At 45.6% G+C, this 22,840-nt stretch overlaps 1 protein-coding gene across 1 annotated transcript in view; it reads right to left on the minus strand.

Moving 5' to 3' along the window:
- Positions 1-6,386: 6,386 nt before the first annotated feature.
- pacrg (PARK2 co-regulated) overlaps positions 6,387-22,840 on the minus strand; it is a gene marked incomplete at both ends in the record, with an annotated part of 142,726 nt that continues 126,272 nt past the window's right edge. Inside the window, one exon of the mRNA XM_080479845.1 lies at positions 6,387-6,547. Within this exon, the coding sequence (XP_080335971.1) occupies positions 6,387-6,547 (161 nt within the window). The remainder of the gene's footprint in view (positions 6,548-22,840) is intronic.

The raw sequence follows: 22,840 nt of genomic DNA on the forward strand, positions 1-22,840 counted from the left end.
GGCAATCTGGTGATGGAAACGCCTGTTGGCCCGCCGCTTGTCACCCAGACGGAGTGACGGGAGAGGGGTGGGGGTGGTAGGGGCAGCTGGAGCCACTTGTGATTGGAGGTTGTGATGGGGGTTGGGGGTTGGGTGGTCACCTCCAAAACTCCCACTTGGAACCTGCTGATCATCAATCAGCAGAAGGATGTGACACGCGACATCACTGTTAACCGTTTTTACAGCGAGAGACACAAACAGGCTGCGGATAAACAAGTTCCCCCTCCCTCATTGCGGCCCTTATGGAGAGCACGCCGGTGTCAATACAGCTTAAAGAAGTCCAGCCGATGCTACATCTGTCCCCGCCAATTGTTACCAGTGTGGATCCATTCCTGCCCCGACGGAAGCAGCCTGTATTTGTTTACTCGCTTGTTCGCCTGTTTGTGTGTGCCTGCCAGCCCGTAGCAGGGAAAGAAATGAGTGTTTGTGAGTGATAAGACCTGTAGGAGAGGACGGGGGGGAGGAGAAAGATGAGTGGAGAAAGTGGGAGAAGTAGAGTGACGGGCAGAGAGAGAGAGAGAGAGAGAGAGAGAGTAAGAATCCTCATTGATCTCATCTGCTTGGAGGGGGATTGATCCCGTGGCGAGGTCTGCGATTGCGTGAACGTGTCGCGATCGCGGTGACAATCATCAGCACAGCTGAGAGAATCTCTTCCAAACCGGAACTGTAAATCAGGACGTAAGATTTCTGCAGACATTATTAAAACTTAAGCCAGTCTGCAGTGGGGGAAAAAAAACGAAAAAATAAATAAATAAACCACAACGCCCGCTGCTCTTTCAAAGTGTTTACACACTCCATCCAACTCTTGAATTAAGCCCTGTGAATTAGACACCTGCCATATGGAGAGGCAGATAGATAAATCTCCATTGTGCCCGGCCTGTCTCGCACATGCTCAGTAGCTCCCTGGATAAGCATGGAGTCCACCAGGCAGACGTGAACAAGACGAATCATTCCCTGGGGGGCATTTATTTCTGTTGCGCAGCACAGTCCCCCTCATTGCTGGTTCCAACAATCTGCCTTTTGAGACTATAACGGATAATAAGACAGACACGGGACAAGAGGAAGAAGGGACGAGATGAAATGAGGAAGGACGTGATAAAGAGGAAGACAGACGTCGACGTCTCCGACGCTTAGAAATCCTGCGCTGGGTAATGTTACAACATGTGACACACAACCCGGCTTTGATCATATTAAGTGTGACCCACATGGAAGAATTATTTGATTTCCAACACGGGGAGACGTCTCACACAAAGTGAGACATTCACATTCAGCTTGCCTGTTCAGATAAGGGACGGCGGCGACGTCTCCAAGTGTCTCAATTCTCTCCTGTTTTTTTTCACTTGTGAGGTTAAAGAAAAAAAAACGAGAGACAAACAAGTGGTGTCTTCTTTGGTCTCTTTATTCTTCTCTCTGCAGCTGACTGCTCCTAAATCTCAGGTCTGGCTGGAGCTCGACAGCTCTCTCTGCCAGGTGACACAACATCTCGCTTCCCTTCATCCATCCATCTCCACGAGGCCCACACAGCCTCTCCTTCACTTCATTTCTCTCGGCGCTGGATCCGTCTCAGACGGTCGGTTTGTCTCCAAGCTCAGGTGCAACCCTTTCTCTCCGTCTTTCTCTTTTTTTCCTCTCTCTCTCTCTCTCCAACACACACCGAAAACCCCTGTCATTCGCTCCTCCATTCCTTCTCCCTCTTTTACCCCCCCCCCCCCCCCCCCCCCCGTCGACAGAACGCTATCGGCGTGTTTGTGCTGCTTTTGTTGCGCAGCTCACCGCAATACAAAAGCCTTTGTCGGCCTGCCACCGCTGTGATGTGGTGAGACGGAGACGCACAAGGACAAACTGGCGCTCCGAGGAGGCGACATTCAGAAAGTCACCGTTTCATTCGGAACTAACGCCTCAACCTGAAGGCTGGAGTGGCGCGAGCCAGACGCGCGTGAACCCACTTGTCTGCGTAGTCGACCGCCGCCGCGTGCGGCTGGATGAATTCTGTGCATAAATCGTCCGGTGTCGGTGCGACGCAGAGTGTTTCCATCAGTGAAACGGCCCGCATGTGTTCCTGGGTGGGAGTTATTGCTGGCTGCGGGGCAGTGGCAGCTGTTGTGAGAGGCTGAGCCGGCTCGGCTAATAATAACCTGAGAGCTGAGCGAGTGCCCGCGGGCCCCACATCGTCGAAAAGGTTGACCCCGGGAGTCCAGTTGCAATGGTTAGGGGGCGGTCGGGCCCGGTCCTGGATTAGAGAATACTAGAGCACCCTTGTAAAGATGACGGCAGGTGTGGAGGAATGCCGCGTGTTCAGTTGGTTGAGGTCGGACCGGTAACGCCGTGGCAGCCAGGAAACCACGCACGGTGACCACGCGTTTTACCAAAATCCGACAAGCTGCGAGTGGAACCCTGTAAACACGCACATACACGGAGGAAAAAGGAACAATCTCTTCAGTACCTGTTATTAACCACAAAAAAAAAAAAAAGGCTGAAAAATGTTGCAGGTGACTGAGAAACTTGTTGCATAAATACAATAGACTCAACAAAGCATCAGGTGCGTTTCTCCACAAAGAGACAAACGGACGAGGGATAACAAAACCGAAAAACAAAGACCACAACAAAAAAATAAAAATAGTCTGAAGTGAAACGATAGCATCGGTGTCAGATACTATCTGCTGTAGGGAAATAGAGCAGGATGTTATAACCTGTTCTCTATGACTGGAGGAAATACACTCAATGGGCTGCAATTCATTTCCTTGTGTGTCTCGGGTGCCTGCAGCAGCAAAATGATCAATTGCTTATTATGAGTAAAGGAGAAGAAACAAAAAAAAAAAGGGTCAGAATATTATGAACAGGCTCATTTTGGTTCTGTACTAAATTTGGTTTTTATTGTCGTCAACAGGATGCAGTGTGGGAGAAATTCAAGTAACGTTGTGCCGGGTCTTTCTGGCCTGTAGGTCTGAGGCAGTCATGCGGTGATGCTTCTGATAGACCAAATAACCTCAATAGCCGCCTCCATTCCTGTTCACTTCGCAGTTCACTCCATTACTTGCATGAGCAATTACAGCTTGGTGTACTTGTTTGGTATTGTTTTCCACCACCGTGTGTGTGTGTGTGTGTGTGTGTGTGTGTGTGTGTGGGGGGTTGCGTATAAGTCTTTTGAGAGGTGCAAAATCCGTTCACACAGCCACATTGTGGGAATTTGTCATCGTCGAGGCAGAAAGGACGTCCTCATAATAATAATCATCACATTTTCAAGTGTGGACATGATTTATGGTCCGACTCAGGTTAGGATTAGGTGAAGGTCAGACAGGAGGTAATTACAGCTGATATTACGGTATGTACAGTAGGAGTAGTGTGTGTGTGTGTGTGTGTGTGTGTGCGTAGCTCTATGACTCCTGTTGTTGAGACATTTCAGTCAGGATATTTGTGACTAAGTTATATTTATTTATAGCTTCCAGGCAATACATATTATACCACTAAAAATAAAAGCCCGATTCATCCCCTAAATGTAAAAAAAATAAGTTTGTAACTTGCATTTGTGGGATGAGCAGCCGAGCTGATAGGTTGAACGAGACATCCTGGCAGAGGAGCTATTTACCAAAGAGGAGCCACAGGCAGACATGTTTGCATGGATCGTCTCCAGGCGCTTCAGTTTTCTCCTAACGTGGCTGGAAGTATGAATCTGGCCGCTCTGTTCCGCAGCAACTTATTACATCTCGCGTCACACCCCCTTACGACAAGACGTAAGTCGGTGCATTAGATTCAAGTCCAACACACGCTTGGCATGTCTTACAACCCTTTCTGACCGGATGAGGTGCATAACTGCAGTAGTAAACATTTCTACGTCTACATTCTGGATTTGAGATGTTCAGAGGAAAAAAAAAAAAAAAAAAAAAGAATACAGCAAGACAAGGCGTCAAATGATCACATTTATTTAGACAGTCAAAGTCGGGTGATCAGTGAGGACTGCACTGAAGGAGACAACTTCGCAGAAGCTTTTATTTTCTCGTCTGACAAATGGGCGCCTCGATAGCTTTGCAAAGAAAATATGAGCTTGAAGCAAAACATTCCTACTGGCGACAGTGCGTACCATTGTGACATTCAAGGGAGAGAATTTGGGATTTACTTGAATATTTGAGCGGCTCACTTTAAAAATGAACATTAAAGTAGCACATTATTGGATTTTTTTTCTCCATTTATTGCAATATTTATTATGCTCATATTTCACAACACAACAAGACAATCATTAACTTTGAACCCAAACAAATTTTCACTTTGAGGCCTGAGTCAGTGCAATGTGAAGCGCAGTATAGTGAGTCATTAAATTCAATATGTCAGTTGTGCATGTTTAATATAGTTCACTAAAGCAGTTTAATTGTCCTAATTCAGAATAAATCTATTTCTTGGAAAAAGATGGATATTTTACAAATCATCCAACAACTTCTGAGATCCCAGAAAAGCTAAACATTTAGACGGTGTCACTATTCATGATGCTTTGTGGGAGACAAGTTCTTACAGGTCAGTGAAAATGCTCGTGACGATGTATTTTCCCCATGAATAACTAAACCTACATGGATGGATTCAAATGCTATTTAGCGGTTGGACTTTTTCAGTTTCATTTGGGGAGCGACAGGGAAGACTTAGGAACCAGTAGGAGGAGTCGTTGGAAGAGCAGAAGGTCGAGACTGAAGTATCCTTCAATGTTATTTCCGGAGTTTTGCTGATGCTTGATATGGATGTGAGGCCATGTATTGTTATTGTCCGTTATGTTACTATCTTCTCCTGCAGAAGTCCAAATCCCTGAGAATTTAACACCTATTAACAACAGTGATGTGGCCTAATGTCTGTACAATATGGAGTGCGCAACACCGTCTGCTGGCATGAGGCGAATATGAATGAACAGATGCCAGTGACAAGACCCGTTTAGTTTTTTTTGTTTTTTTTCAATATAGCATTTGAGGGAAGAGAAGCTGAATCACTCGTGTTTTCCCTTTGTCCTTTTTACCTGTTCTGTTTTATCACTAAGCTCTCTTTCCTTCGCCGGCCGGCTGCTAGCCTGTGGCTCAGTAAAATTGGACAGGTGAAGCGGGACAGCGGGGCGTCACTGATACAGTTCGACAGGACTGCAGGCCATTCGGAGTTCGATCCGCTCATTAAGCGAGAACAGAGGTGGAGGTGTACCCCCCCCCCCCCCCCCCCCCACACCACACACACACACACCTAAAAGCAGTCCCTGTGCCGCATTTGTTTAGTTATCCAGCTGCAGTTAAGGAGGTGAAATATGTGTCTTTGTCTCGGAAGGGGACCGATCGGCACCTCCTTCTCTGCGGCAGGCGCAGAGCAGCTCCGCCGCCACGGAGCACCTATTCACTAACATTCTTTTCAAGATGTGCCGCGCTTGAAATATGAGCATTATGAACCTGTCTCCCGCTCGAGAATAGATTCCTCCGCAGGCTTGTAAAGTTGCTTTTTGCTGGAGACATGACTTACAATAAGAGATGGTGCAAGTGTCCTTGTGAGTTTCAGAAATCAATTACACTACGATCCCCCCCCACCCCACCCCCCACCCCCAGCGGGTCGCAGGCTGGTGTATGTATATGTATCAGTGTGTGCCCGAGAAATACAGCCGCTAAAACTTCCAGCGAGGAAGTTTACACCGCGGCTGTAATGCGGTGGAGGAGAAAGCGCCGGCAGTCAGAAGAGAACGGCAAAGACACCGACCGCGACGGCGACGGCTCTCGATAAGCCAAGGATGCGAGACTCCCGTGTGTTGTTCGCAAAACACACGGCGAGTGTCCGCACAGATCACCGCAGGGTGTTTGAGCTCACAGGATGTTAACCAAACATATGTGTTTCACCAGTGCGAATTCTTCTGGAGGAATGCCGTCGGCTGTCATTCCTATGCACGTTTTGTGTTGGGACAGGCTCCGTCTCCAGCTGGCTTTGTGACAGAATGGGTTCAGTAGTATGATACAATAAAAATAAATAAATTAAACCCCCCCCCCCCCCCCCCAACGACTGTATCACTAAAATCTGCTTTTTGATTTCAAAAATGTCCCTTTTCAGAGACGTTTTAGCTTCACTTGTTCGCTAAGACAGCAGATCACTATGCCAGGTAATCACTAGTTTTCGGCTCAACCAAATAACTTGTACTACGAATGTTTGAATGGTTTATTGTTCCGTCTTTTTCACAGTCTTTTAGGATATTGTGGTGACTGAGGCCGGGAAGTACATGCAGTCGACTGGGCCCGCATTGAAAAAGCGTGGAAGCAGAAAACTGACTTTAAGTCAGAGGTCGCGGTGCAGAAAAAGAAGAACTCAACACGACGTGAAGTCAAAAGGTGACGAGGCCCCATTCTTCAGTTCCTCATGCAGGACTGATAGGTTGGTACCATATATTTGATGTTTAAAAACGCGTTCTCTCCTCCGTAACGCTCAAACATCTGCAGAGTCTCCTCAATCAGCTCGCCGATGCTCTCCCTCTTCCTCTGGCTGTAGTCCACACCGTCGCCCAGGTTTTCTGAGGACAAGGGAAGACACAGAAAAGCCATGATGAGGGGGGGGGGGGGGGGGGGGGGGGGAGAAGAAGAAAAAGCAAAGATAATTCATATTTTAGCACAGTCTGGGCCTGTGAGGTTGATGTCAGGGCTCGCAAAGCACCACCTGCGACCACACCGCGCTGCTTTGCTGGAGGCCGAGCGGGCAAATGCCATCCGTCCATCTGACTTCAAACCCGGCGGACGAACAGAATTTCATTCACCCCTCTCACTGCGTGGCCTGTCGGGACTGGAGGGCAGGGGAGTTTTTAACTGTTTGCCTGAAAGTTTAATGAGGCAGCCTGCAGGGAGGAGGGGAGCGGCGTGAAGGGCGCGCGTTGAGCGGCGGCGTATTTCGCTCCAGCGCGACGCTGATGCGCCGCGCGGCACGAGCAGTGATCTGGAGCCACTGCACGGGTCGGCTCCAGTGTGTGTTTACCGGTTTTACAGAACAGTCAGACTCTGAACTGTGAATAAACTGAGAGCGAATCACAATAAAATGAGAAAGAAGAACCTCCCATTCACAACACACACACACACACACACACACACGAAAAAAGACACAAAATTGCACAACAGGAGTCTGACGTGCTCGGGGAACTTGTTATCGAAAAAAACATTCCTGAGGTGTTCAGCCTCCATTCCTTCCTTCCTCTCTTTCAACACACACACACACACACACACACACACACACACACACACACACACACACACACACACACACACACACACACACACACACACACACACACACACACACACACACACACACACACACACACACACACACACACACACACACACACACACACACGGTGACTTTATCAGCAAACTGCCAATCTCCCCCCACTGCACAGAGGGCCCAAAACACCTTTCAGAGGAGTGAGGCGCGCGCACACACACACACACACACACACGCACACACACACACACACGCACACACACACACACACACACGCGTCATGGTTAAAATCTCCCAGTGAACGTGTAGATTTTATTCCCGGTTGCGGCTCCAGAAACACCGAGAGGCGACGACGACGGAGAGAAGAGGAGGATCACGTGCCTCAAGTGTTCCTGTGAGAAAAAATGAGCCGCTGCTTTCACTTCTAATTGGACCCAAAGAGAGGCGAGGGCATCAAAGCTGGCGGTCACTTCTTCCAAACACTCCCGTTCTTTCTCAATCTTTTCTGATCCGTCATCTTTCCCTTCACAAACCCACCCCTCCTCCGTCTTTTTTGCTCTCGCCTCTTCCACCCATCCTTGGCCTCCTCATTAAAGCACAAAGGGAGCTCACCCCATGAAGAGGCCTGTTAAGCTGTAACTCTTCTATGATCTCAGACTTTCACTCTTCCACAAGAGTGGGCTTATTGAGAACTGAGTCTCACCCCCAAAATAATGTAATACCGGCATTTGTCCACATTTAAAAAAAAACGTGGCCATTTCACAGAATTGCACAAAACGCCTCTGGAAATGTAACATGGAGACGTTTCATCTGCCGATTTCACGTTAAAAACATGGCGGACGTCTTCAGAGGAAACTGATACAGTTTAAGAGCGCTTGTGGCTTTAGCTTTATTTTGATAAGTTGGTCCACTTTATCTTCATAGGATCCATTCGGTCTATGTAAACGATCCATAGGAGTTTTGGTTTGACGTAAATTATTTCAACTTTCTCAACAAACCTCGGATTATTTGTAGTTGCTACGGACTCCATCAACAGGGAAGGAGGTTGATGTTACGTCACAGCTTTTACTTTTTTTTTTTTAACTTGATTTCACACAAACACAAATTGCGGTACTTTCTACTCCGTACCTCTTCGAGCGAGTTACTTGTTTCAAGCCTGGCAAAGGGATAATATAAAGTCATACGAAAAGAATCTAAGAAACTGATGGCGACACTTCTTTTCAAAATTCTAAAAAAGGAACTCAGAGTTTTATATGAAGCCCAATCAGGTTTGTACCGTTTTTTTTTTTTTACTTTGAAAATGATTTGGTTTTGTTGTTTTGACTTTAAACTATGAAACAAGTTGGATTGTGATCTGAATCAGTGCTAATGAGTAAGCAGCTGAACCGCAGTGAAAATACAGGAATACATTCTCACTATGTTATAGTGTGTGTGTGTGTGTGTGTGTGTGTGTGTGTGTGTGTGTGTGTGTGTGTGTGTGTGTGTGTGTTCCATATGACAACTCAACCCCAACAGAAATGGACCATGTATCAGAGATAGATAGATAGATAGATAGATAGATAGATAGATAGATAGATAGATAGATAGATAGATAGATAGATAGATAGATAGATAGATAGATAGATAGATAGATAGATAGATAGATAGATAGATAGATAGATAGATAGATAGATAGATAGATAGATAGATAGATAGATAGATAGATAGATAGATAGATAGATAGATAGATAGATAGATAGATAGATAGATAGATAGATAGATAGATAGATAGATAAATGACATCTTGCAGCTTGTGGTTTGTATTCCACAACAAGGCTTCTTTGATTTCGAGTTTGAAAAAAAAAAAAATTATATATTAAAAAAAGAAAAGGAATTTAAATCTGCACTTCTTTTTTTTTAGACAACTATCGTCTACTTAAGTAAAGAATGCGAGTCCTCTTGCCAGCTCCGGCTACCAGACCACACAAACGTCCTTAGCAACACTGGAAACAGCCTCTAAACTGCAGCCATGTGAGCAATTAGAATAAAAACAGCAGGGCGAGCGGGGAGGACGGAGAGCAACAGCACGCTGTGATGTGTGTGTGTGTGTGTGTGTGTGTGTGTGTGTGTGTGTGAGCGGGCTAGGTGAAGAGCAAAGTGACGGGAGTCATCCGGGTCAGTCTTACAGTCTGTTTCAGCTGTGTGTCTCTGGGGGGTGGGGTGGGGGGGTGCCTGCATGTTGTCATGGGTTAAAAAGCTAAAGCCGCAGAGAGTCACCCCCTGTTAGTGTGGAAATGAGCAGCCAAAGCCAGCCTACGGGGAGAGCTCGGCCTTCAGACAGCGAGCATGGAGGAGGGGGGGAAGAGGTGCAGCTTGGGAAACGGCAAAGCTCGGACCTGCTTACTGGGGCCTGAGGGTAGGTGGGGGGGGGGGGGGGCAGAGGTCCTGCACAGGGGGAATTGTTGCTGTTGCTATCCTGAGCCTCCCGGGCCGACCCAGTGCATTTCTTCTGCTGAGCTGTTTGGAGGCCAGCAGCATCAAAAGGAAGAGGGCAGAGGAATTTGCAGTGATTCTCAATATTTAAAGAGCAGAAAAGGGAGAAGTGTGTTTAAGGAGGGATGGAGGAAAAGGAATGAGGGGGACGGGGGGAGGGGGGTTAAAAGCAGCCTCTGCAAATGCCCTTCAGCAAAATAACTTCTCTTTCTTGCCGTTTTTCTTCTTCCTCACTCCCCTCCCTGTCCTTTTTTTTTTTTTTTTTTTTTTCTTCTCCTCTGCTTTCGGCAATATCTGCAACCCTGAGCAGGGAGAGAGACAGTGAGGAGGGAGAGAGGGAAAAAAAAAATCTTTAAAAACAATCATAATAAAAACTCCCGCTCTGTGAACAGAAGGGAAAGGGCCTTGCAGGAGTTGGTTGTCTGTTCCTCTGAGGAAGAGGGGAGGGTCGATAGAGACGAGGAGACGACTGCTGGTGGAACAACACTGAAGGTGAAAGAAGAAAAGGTGCTCTTATGAAAATCTCTAAATCTCTCAGACTTGAGGAGTCTTTAACACATGAAGGAGACAGCTATATATCTATCTATCTATCTATCTATCTATCTATCTATCTATCTATCTATCTATCTATCTATCTATCTATCTATCGGTGGCAGAGTCGCTCTGCTGTGATTTCTGCCATACCCCAGCAGACGAGCTCTAAACTACACAACAACAGCTGCAGCCGTCCTCCTTCCTCCTTCCTCCTTCCCCCTCCTTCTCCTCCACCCTGCTCTTTCTCCATCCCTCATTCCCCACGGTCCTAAACAACCTGTCTTTCCACATCAAGCCGTAGACAAGCTGTCACGGATGCAGCCAGCGCTCAGTGTTTCTCCAAACTCGCTGCGGATGTACAGACAGTGGACTTCAGGGGGGCCATATTTACCGCTGGCAAACTGGGCCTAATGGAGGATTGGCGCCGCGCCTCATTCCTTTTTTCTCGCCCCTCAGAAACTGTAAAAGAGCAGCATTGTTACCCCATTCTCAGATTCCTAACCAAGGTTAGCATGCATTATGTGTATGTTGTACGGTTCTAATCTCCCCCGCTGCCAGGGACCGGGTGACACACACACTGCAGAGGCTTTGGGATGCTTAAGCTTGGAATTCCAGAGCTGATTCACCATCAAACCCAACAGGCTTTGTTTCTAATCAACTTGCTCCTGAATGTGGAAGTTCCTCAGGAAAGCAGCTTAGAGACGGGGCCACCAGCACAACGGCTCTTTGAACACAGGATCAATATGTGTCAGCGACCTGTTTTCTGTTGTTCTTGCTTTGCTGGGAAAATGGAGCAATGGACGTTATGAGCGACGAAACAACTTGACTTCCTGGAATAGTTTGACGGTGGCGGCGCAGCCGAAGAAGTCACGTGACGACACTGTGTTGCCATTCTTTCTACTCACGAGCCTGATAACAGTCCACCCTCATCACCACAAGGTCCATTCATAATCTTCTGCACGAACGTCCCTCAATTTATCAGAATTATTGACAAACTAAGATAATATCTATTCCCTGGAAACATTTAGAAATGAGACTTTGTTACAGCTTGAGAAACCTTCCATTTCTATTCCACCTTAAAGAAGGCTGAGAGGGAAAATAAAGACATTCTGAGGGTCGCGCTCATGAGAACGCTTCAGGGTACATTTGTTTTCAATGGAACCGAGCCATAAGGAGCCGGAGAGAGAGGAGCTTCGTGGTGCATGTGTGACAGAGGGTGTGTGGGAGGGAGGTGATGGGGAGTGGATGGGGACCACTGGAGGAGGTCTGTGCTTAGCAGCAGGACTCTAATTAAAAGGGCCTCACAGTTGGGCGCTAGGCAGGCCTCTCATAAAGAGACTTGCACTCTGGCGAGGAGGTGGGAGAGACCAGGTGTGAGTGTGTGTGTGTGCGTGTGCACGTTTCCTTACTCCCTTTTTGAAGTACCTAACCTAAGATCTTGATGAAAAAAACATCTCGCAATATTTTACACGACTGAAGCTAACAACAATTCATCCATCTTCATTAGTCTGTATGTGTGTCATGGGGGGGAAGTATAGAGGGCAATGCATCCTCTGCCTCCCTTTTTATTTTTATTCCTAATCTCACATACACATATTCTTTTATTGTCACTGTGACACACTGTCAAAGTTGTGGAGAACTCCATGAGTCTGTTTAATGACTGACTCGGTCATTCACTCATTGTCTAAATCAGCTTTAATATGTCACATTAAAGCCCTGAATGATCACTACTGCAAGGATTTATGATCATGAATGGTTAGTCTGGGTCAGAGGCCGCCATTACGCTCCATTAACTCAATAAAGCTATTAATAAATGACGCTATTATAACACTAATAAATAATATGTATACATTTATCTCAAGGCACTCAAAACCACTGTACAGAAATATATAATAAGTCACAAAAATGTTACAAAAACAGCAAAAATGGATTGATCAATGACATCCAGTGTAAGCTTTAGGAGGGAGTAACGGAGCAGAAAATACAGACACCAAAAAAAATTAAAATAAAAATACCAGCAGCTCCAGATGACATCCACTGGGTGAATATATATCAATTAATTAATAAACCGTTGCTGATTTAACACAGCTGATGTGGCCGACGTCTTTATGTTGCTGTCAGGGAGACTGGATCTGTTGCAGGATTAATGGAGCCACTCGACTTTAGTGACCGACAACGCCGCTGCTCTTCAATGGAGGCTGGAACGTAGAGTGAGCAGCTCAGACACCGACAGAATCACACAAGACAAGAAAACGGCCCCATAGTCCCACTCAAAGCAGCCGTGGGATTACTTTGTGTCGTTTTGCTGTGGTGAAAATCGTGTTTTCTCTTGCGGTCTCTTCAGTCCATCACAAGAAAAAACACACCAACTACCAATATACTGTAAGAGTCAACAATTAAGTTCCAATAGTAACAAACCAAAGTACCAAAAGAACGTGCAAACCTCAAAACAGAAGTACTCAAATCAAATCGTAACCGCTATGCTGCTCCGCCCCACAAATTAGTCATTCACATAGAAATGCACATAGAAAAAGCTGATGTGCCAAATATCAACATCACAAGGTGTGAATACTCAAGTAATACACTACAACTTTAAGGAGAGTGTTCAATACTAAGATATGCGTTCCTTTAAATATATGTATTCCTTTCAAGGTTGGATTTCTCCCATGCTTTTCTCACAGAGTGGTAAAAAGTCAAAAATATTTTGATATATGTCAAACTGACTAGAAAGACAATCTAGTATAATTCTAAAGAAATATAGGGAACCCAGGAAAAAAAAAATTAGGACAGATAATTGCGTCTGTTATTACAATAAGCTATCGCCACCGAATGAAAAGCTGTCATCAAAATTGATGAAAACTTTTAAGTTCTACATTTCGTGAGTTAGAATATAGAGCAGGAAAGCCGAAATCATCCGGCGACCAGCAAGTAGTAATTTCAGAGAGGTAAATATGACCTTGCATCCTTCTCTTGTTGTGCTTTCATTTAAACAAAAATGATTCACATGACTAACTTGAGCCTCTTTTATTTTTTAGACAACAACGTGTAGTTAAAACGACGCATAGTTTTTGCAGTTTCATTTCTGAAAACGTTCCCGTTCAATCAGCTATATTTTCAAAACAATGTCCGTTTAAAACGATGTAGTTAGCACGCCAGGCCCCAAGTTGGCGCTGTAGTTTGCGCGTGTGTGCGTAGTTTCATTACAAAAACACGCTGTGAACATTAACAATAGCAAGTATGTGGACATACAGACAAAGTTGGATTGGTATTCCAGGGAGAATATGAACTGGGAGTCATGGCAACTCTGGAGACAAACACTGTTGTTATTGTCCTTCTGAACTAACGTATGTGCAGAAGAACTATTTTTGGGTCACGACCCGCCAGTTGAGTATCACTAACCTAAGCAATTGTGTCTCGCTAAGTGTGAGGAGACAGTTTGACGAGGAACTAAACGGATATGTATTTTTGTGACAATAGCACCTCTTACACACACTTGGAAAGCTTCTCACCTCAAGTCTCCGAACGCTCACCTTTTGTTTCTGTGTGGTTTTGGGTCTTCCTGAGTTCCACCAATTCATTTATTTTGTGGCTTTCTAGTCTGACTCAAACGCTCCTCTTTCCGTCTCACTGGCTATTTTCCTCTGACGATGTCCCCAGCCCCCCCCCCCCCCCCCCCCCCCCCCCCCTTTCCCCTAATGGATTAGCAAGAGGCTGACGGACAGCACAGCTGTGGCTCACATACTCACTCACTCGCTTACTCACTGTGACACACACACACACACACACACACACACACACACACACACACACACACACACATATAAACATACCTGGAGCTGGGCCCGTTCCCACTTTGTTGCTTTTCCATCACAACCTTTGTCCGTAATCAATAACAACATTTCAGCTTAACACAGCTCGCCCCAATGAGGCCTGCAGCCTCCGTCACATCACAGTCGACTCACACACACACACACACACACATACCAACCCACACACACATACTCACACCGCACAAGACTCTGTGGAGCAAAGTAAAACAATAGGCTCATGGCCAGCCGTAGTTTATTAAACCCCCAACCTCTACACCAGCCATCATCTGACTGCTCATGCTTACTGAAGTCTAACCTTTGCTGTAGGTCAGCGAGCTCATTTTCCATGTGTTCATCCAGCCCAGCAGCACTCAGTCTATAGACTACCTGCAGCACAGAAGCATTTCAACCCGTTGCAAGTTGGACATCGGCAAAGCAATACTCCAAGTGGAGGGGAAAAAAAAAAAAGTGTCAAGGTCAGATTGCAGAGATTGCACAGCACAAAGTAAGACTGGAGGAATGCATGGGCGAGGTTGAGACAAAGACGTAACCTGCCGAGGATGTTACCGAGCTGTACAGGAGCTAAAGCTGTTAGATTCCTATCGATCTGGGTCCCACTGGCTTACTCGTCTACATCTGTACGTAGGTATACAGGAATTGAATTCCAATTCCACACTTCCGCCCAAAATCACGCCGTGTCTTTGGCTAATCTTTCCCTGGAAATCCCGGGGCTGTGAAAGGGATTCACAAGCACAGCTGAGACAAGGTGAGAGAATCACTCCCTCGCAAAACACAGAACACTCATTTCTGCTCATTCCTTTTGCAATTAGCCAAGTAGACCTGGCCATGACCGAGAGCAATATCAGTTTGCACCATTTAGTCATGCTTTTAATGCACAAAGAGAGCTCATCTTAGATGATGGATCAATGCTATTTTCCAAGCTGTTACCATGTCCATTATTGTTTCAATTACCACCGCACAGATAATGGTTATCCCGGCCTCTTCTTATCCAATTGGGGCCTGATCCATGCGTCTGTGAATCAGTTTCTGCATGCTTCTCACAGACCTAAAGGACAACGTCATCTTGTGTTATGTTCACAGGTACATCACACTGATGGCCTCGAAGGGCAGCTACATTTTAATTATTTTCAAATTAGACTCCACATTGTTCAACGTGCACAGGCGCACGGCGTGACAAATGATCTCTGTGGCCTCCTGCAGCAAAGGTTTTAATCTGGGACGGAATACCTTTTTTTTTTTTTTGCATTGTGGCTTTGTTTCAACAGAGAGCCATGCATAAGTCCATGAAGGAAACCATGACAAACACACCATTTCGTTTATTACTAGTTTACCTTTCTGAGATTATATATTTAGGGATTCCAATTTCAGTGGTGGCGTATTCACTGGTGCTGTAACTTGCGGGTTTAAAATAAAACAAATAAAAAAATTCAAGTGCCGTAACAGTAGATGAAGCCGAGCCTTTTTGCAGAGGACAGGAATGGTACGGTGAAATGAAAAGAAAAGAAATCAAAGCTTCTAAAAGCGCGGCGGGCAGAGCCCCTTCCCACTCCGGCTGTCCGTGTTCTCCCTGGCCGGGTGGAGAGTGTCAGTGCTGTCAGGTGTGAGTCAATGCCGTCAGATGCGATCTCATTACGCCAGCTTACCTCAAGGTTAGCAGCGGGCTGCTGGCTAGGCACAAAATCGATCTGCACCAGGGACAGGCGGTAAAGGCCACCGCAGTGTGCAGTACGCACAAAACCCGGACAAGAGCCAAACAAGCGCGGCGCTTTGAATTGCAAAGGCTCACTGACACAGGCGCGGGCACGCGACATATATACGCACACAAAGCACTGAAAGCAGAGTAACATTTTAATACATCCCGGAGAATCACCTTCACTCTAAACCCTCTGGAAACCCTATCAGATCTCTCTGGAATCACGATGTCAGAAAACAACCCTCATCACTATCGTCACGTGATCACATTTTGATTTCTCACTCACAGTGAAGACCCGCAGAAGCACGTCCGTCTCGCTCCCGCCGTCTCTCTCTGGCGGCGTCACACAATAATATCTGACAGCAAATAATGCGGCCTCTTGTTCTATATAGCACCGAACACGCTCACTCAAAGCCTTCTAATATGAGAAGTGTTTGACAGAAATCCATTAGGCATTGACGAGCTCTTGCATCTTCAAATCTATCAGATCATCAAAGCTTATCTCCGGGTTCAGTGGAAATGTCCACCTCTGCAAATGTTCATGTGGAAATGTCACAGCACTGTTCGTTCCTGTGATTCCCGGCACACGGAGGCATCACGTCGAAGGACATAATGAATAAACAACAGGGAACGTTGTATTTCCCATTCGGCGTGCTTCGCGGCTCACAGTACCAGAAACTAATGCTGAAGAATTGAATATTAATCAGAAGCCGCTCGGCTCGTGCACCTTTGCTCTGGGACCAGGTGTCCATATGTGGAGAATGAAGGCGATTTGCTAAGGCTGCCTGTCATCCTCTACTGATGTTTTCATATCTTCATATTCAGAATGAGCACGTGTGTAAGTTGCCTTTTTAAGATTGTCGTTTTCCTTTTTTGTTTGAATAAAAGCTTGGAGTCTATTAGCTCCACTTTTTTCCCATTAGCACCTCCACATTGCGTGTCTTCATACACAAACAGTAGTTTTCTTAATATAATCCAAATTCTGTGAAGAAAAAGCTGGTAAATGCACTGCGGTAACAGCCATAAAACAAGAAAAAAAAAAAAAAAAAGAAGGAAAGTTGGAAGTGTTGGCTAATGCACGAGTACTTCCCTTTGTTGAGTGCAATTTGATTTTCCTGTTATTTCCAGCCAGCCACACGGTTTGTGAATGCAAAGTAAATAAAGCGGTTCTTTTCCTCAACGTGGATTTGTCTGCAACAGGATTTATTTCAGAACGATATCAGGGCGATTGTATTTCGAAGAAAAGCTGCAATAAAAAAACGGTTTTAATCTTTTCACAATTGCAGGATTGGCAGTAAAACAAGGAACTCGCGTCAGGAAATTCACATCCATCATATTTTTCGGGGTATATATTCGATAGTCGTTTGGACATTGTTGACATGGACCTGGTTCTGCTCAGTAAGCCTGGTCGGAAACTATCTTGATGCAGACCCACTTAGTGAAAACTATTCTAAATGACATGTCAACTTAAATTCACACAATTAATCGTGATGATTGTCTTAACATGCTGATAAAAGCGGCTTTGATGAGCCACTTATGAAATGGATGTGTCCCGTGAGACTTGTTGCCATGGAAATAATGTCAAAATGTTGCGGAAGAGGCGCTCAAACAGCCGTTATGCACAGCTACATATGCTCGCTGGCGTCTTCATTATGTACAGTTACACTAATGGAATCCCTGAACAACGGCTCTGCCTCTGACCGTTGATGAGTTTTGTGTGGGGATATATTTTCTGTTCATTTTCAGTCTGTGTGCGCCTTGTGCTTCTTCAATTAGTAGGTAAGTAGAAAATGGTATTTGTTGCTGTTGCATTACTTTTTGAGCGTGATATTTAATATTTGATACAAACATTAACGTCACTAATAAACATTTGTTCATATAACAAAAGACCAGAGACAATTATTTGAAAATCTTTACTTTTTTTTTTTTTTTTTACTCTGTTGCATTAATTGTATGATAACTGTCTCGAGAGAAATACAGCTCAAGGAAATACCGATTGAAATTGTCAAATTTGTGTGCAACTGGAATCTCCATACAGCCTTATCTTCTATAGCGCTGAGTGATGGCCTAAGTGTGGGTAAAGGTCGGCTACACAATCAACAGGCCGCCTGTTTATCACATGGCAAACGCAGTCACACACACACACACACACACACACACACACACACACACACACACACACACACACACACACACACACACACACACACACACACACACACACACACACACACACACACACACACACACACACACACACACACACACACACACACACACACACACACACACACACACACACATCTTGATGTCAACATTTAACCTCCTTCAGGTCAGTCAGGAAACTGTGATATGTGATAAAGAGGCATAAAACGGAGTTTTCTCTCCAGTCTCGTTGGAGTTTTCTGACTTTTTAAAAGCAGGAAATGACCAGAACGTTCATCATCATACGGAGCACAATAGTTAAACTGTTTAACTGTTGTCAAGGGTAAAAAAAAAGGTTTCCCTTTTGGACTACGGAGATGTCTGAGTGTACCGAACAAAAAACAAAAAACAAAAAAAAAGGTTTGGATGATGAGAACAGGCCCATTACAAAACAAGTCAAAGTGAAGTGACACCTGGAAAATGCAGAGAAATGGATAAAACAGAGGGCGGTGGGTGGAATGACCCGGACAACAAAAGGGAGGGATGGAATCGGAGGAATCGCTCTCGTAAAGGCAGCACATGTCCAGACAGAAAGCTCACGTGGGTTTCAGGTGGAAAAAGAAAAAAAAAAAAAAAACTGACAAAGAGAAAGAGACGGGAAGCGAGAAGAAGAGAGACGACGAGTGACAGGACGAGAGTGAGAAGAGGTCGAGCGGCGTCGCAAATTCAAAGAGCGAATCCATTTGTCCCGTTCGCTCGGCACAAGAGGAACATTTGAAGTGACATACTAATTTAAGTCAGTGACAAATCAAAGTCTCTCACTGATATTACCCTAAAGTGTGGTGAGTATCCTCGCCCCACTTCACTTTTTTTTATTTTTTTATTTCCCCCTGAAATCCATGAACGTGATTGTAGTTTCAGCATCAAAAGAATAAAAGGTGTGCGCTGGCTCCTCAAACGTACACTATAATTTCCCCTCACCACAAGATGTGACAACAATGGCACACACATACACCTGCCTAGACACACACACACACACACACACACACACACACACACACACACACACACACACACACACACACACACACACACACACACACACACACACACACACACACACACACACACACACACACACACACACACACACACACACACACACACACACACACACACACACACACACACACACACACACACACACACTCATGCCCGTACGCAGTGATGGGCTTTGTGCCTGGCTAATAAAATCACTTTAGTCTTCATAACCACTTTAGCCTTGGAAGCTGCCATCGATGGAAGGACAAACTCACGCACACATGCACGGACAGGAGCGAACAGTGAGCGGTCCAGCCCTTCCATTAGCCTAATGAAGTGGCTCTCTAAGATGGATGACATGACATCACCTCCACCACCAATCACAATATCACCCCTAAAAAACCTTCCACTAAAAGCACCCCCCCCCCCCCATCCCCCCCATTGCACCAAATGGACTCCGAGCATTCCAGAGCCTATTCGGCTGGCCCACAACACTTTTATTGGTCCGGTTATTTATCTCTTTAATGCAATTGGCTGGAGTGGATGCCTATGGATGTGGAGGGCTAGTAAATCAGGGCGAGCTGAGGCAGCGGTGTGATTAAAAGAACTTCGGCCGAACAATGACAATGGCGGCGAGCGGACGGCGTGAAGTCCGTCTGCATTCAGAACCGGAAGAGAAGGCAACCGATAGTCTGAGAGCAACGGCCCGCAGAGGACAAGGGAGGGCAATGGAGAGCGAGACGGCACAAATGCAACTAAAATGAAAATGCGCTATTAGCATTTGTTTGTTTTGTCTGTTTAGACCAAAAATGTTGTTTCCAGCCTCCAGGAAATGGAGGCTGGAAACTATTTTCAGTGGTCCCGTCTGCTTTGCAAGGATGCTAATGTGATATACTGACACCTGTCATGTGATATCAAGCGTTTCACTGTCACGCAATAAAGGTCTCAGGACCTTGACCCGGTGGTGTTCTCAGGTCTTCACACTTGTAATGGTGACATACAGCGCTTTGGGAATACCCACAAATGCTGTCAAGCTCGTGATTTGAAATGCTTTCACTTGCAAGGAGATTTACGTGGCTTTTCCGCAGTTCCCGCTGCTTGAATTTTGAAAGAAAATGATCTGAAACGGATATTATTGACAAAAACACCGTCTGGTTAAGGAGACATGATCTAGTCTTTCGTTTCGCTCCTCTTCAGTCTTCCCCTTGTAGAAGGACAAAGAAGAGTGTTTATGGGTGGAAGGATGCAGGTACGGGCATCCATAAACACTATGTTTTATAGGCAGGCAGCAAGGCCCGGGGGTCTGTCAAGGTTTACGAGTGCTCGGGCCCTTTAAAGGAAGAGTGTTTAAGTGTGGTATTTACATAAAACACGGCAAGGTGTCTGTTCTAAAACCTGCATCCTCTCAGCGTGGATAATCTGCGGCGGACACGTCATCGAGATCGAGAAAGAACAAACGTTTCTCTGGATCTAAATTAGAGAGCAGTCATGGTTGGTTTGAGTGTAAACCTACAACTGCAATGCCAAAATACTATAATCTATGTAGAGAATACAAATGGTGATATTAAATACCATTGTAGGACAAGCATATTCATTTAAAGACAAAGGGTATCACTCAGTTCCAAATTCAATGGGCCCTCCATCATCATCGGACTTTCCACTGGCCAACACTTTGTGCTTTCTCCCAGCTCTGGTTTTTTTTTTTTTTTTTTTTTTTTTTGTTTGCTTCCACTCCAAAGAGAAAAAGGGAAATTACTTTCTCAAACAAACAACGGACACTTAGAAAAACCAGGCCTGTACGTACAACCGTGAGCAGATGGTTGTAGTATTTGCAGGTATCACCCTCCACACTGCGATTATTTGTTATTAAGTCTCTTATCAAGTCTCCTCAGTGCAATCTAAAGCAAGAAAGAGAGAAGGAGGCAGAGAGGAAGGAGGGAGAGGAAGTCGGTGGAGGGATGAGGGAGGCACTGAGATGTGCTGGGACAGCAGTACCACCCCGATGTGAGTCATAGGACACACTGTCAGCAGCCATCCAACGTCGCACACTGACTCATTACGCTGGCGGAGGGGAGACGACAACGCTACACATGATCAAGGACAATGGAAAAGGAATGTCAGTGACAGACAAAATCACAAGATGCAGGCAGTATCAGCTCTTATATTTCTGGCCCGTCTCTCAGCTCTACACCGACGGTGGTGGGAAAAACTTTCAATTGTCCGCGAGTACGGCTGGAGCAGACTAAGCATAAGCAACCCCCGCTGTAAACCAAGCATCTCGATTTATTTCAGTTCTCAAGTCATTACTAATCAATTTTAGCCGGGTGCTGCACAGATTTGTTGACCGTTCCCAGACAACCAACAGCATTGTCCACTCCAGAAAAATGTATGTAACCAAGGATACATGACCTTGGGGAAGGAAAGCGATGGGTCACACTGATGATTATGCGCTCAATATTCTCCACGCTGCCTACAAATGACCAAATCATCCTACAGAAGCAATAAAATACATTGTATTGTGCAATTATAGTTAAAAAAAAAAAAAAGTTGAATTACACAGAATGTTATCTTTTCTTCATCCTGTGTTTATTTTGCTGAATAACTGATCTTCTGACACTTTCTCCTGTTGATGCAGCAGTGATGCCAACCTATGCAGCATCATCTAACAGACAGTCCAATGACAGGGACTGAAATAAATAAAGACCACCCGGTGTGCCGATTGGTAAAGTCATAATTAAAATATGAATTCATAACACTGAAGAGATGCCAACGTAGGAGAGATAAAACATGAAAGCCACGATGTAGCACTTTTTCAACAGACATCTACGCTCTAATTTAACTATGCTGTTTTATTAAACGCCGTCCCTGTAGAGAACCATCTGCATGATGTTGCAATAACAAAACAGGTAATAAAGTATCTTTCTGACTCAATTGTAAAGTTTTGCTTGAGCTCTCCTGCACCTGAAGACAAAAACTCCAACACCCTGACTTGTGACGCATATTGCCGGAGGTTACAGAGGGTTGTGTGTGCCTGAACGTTTGACTATTTGATTAAGGCTCGGGGATTTGAAGCGTCGCACGGTTATGTACTCCCACAACCGACATCTTCATGTCACATCCATACATCACACCAGCGTTTCAGCACAATAGGCGTCCCCAGATAAACAGGGTATTTATCTGAGGATATGTTGTCAGTCGGCAGGTTTTATTAATAAGGTGCGTGTCTGCGCCGTGTCCAGTTTATGGTATTTTCCTCATCAAGATGCGGACGTTTGTGCCCATGTGGAAGCTTGGGAAAAGCAGATTCCCCCGGCCAAGCGGGGAGCAGGACCATTAGGTCGGCAGAGATGGGACCATTTATTTGGCTCTTTTCTGGCTGTGGCTGTATTATCTGCCGTGATGCTATTTGTCTGAGAGCAGCCATGCCGACGCTGTGACAGGATCGGGAGGGGTGGGATGAATGATGGGCTCGGAGACGCGGCCAGTTTTGCTTCACTGACAAACTGGGGCAGGAGCTGGAGGGGGTATGGCGGAGGGGGCCAGGCAAAAGAGCAGAGCAGGGGGGGCGGCGGCGAGGCGGCGAGCGAACGCACGCCAGACACACGGCGGTAGCCCTCTTCGCCAGAGGACACAATTTACAGCACCTGTTGGCTGTGATTGATCAAAAGAGGAGGAGAGAGGGTAATGGTGTGTGGCACACTGTGTGACACGGCAGGAACTGATGGCATCGAAGAGAGGGTTAAAAACCAGACAATCAAAGTAAAACTGAGTATGTGAGAGAAGGAAAAGGGATACGGAGGACAGCAATAAAGACGGATTGCAGAGGACACCAGGATGACGGCATACTGAGCGAGGGAGACATGAATGAAAAGAAAAGGTT

This window comes from Lipophrys pholis (assembly GCF_963383615.2).
Source record: "Lipophrys pholis genome assembly, chromosome: 14".
NCBI lineage: Eukaryota > Metazoa > Chordata > Actinopteri > Blenniiformes > Blenniidae > Lipophrys > Lipophrys pholis.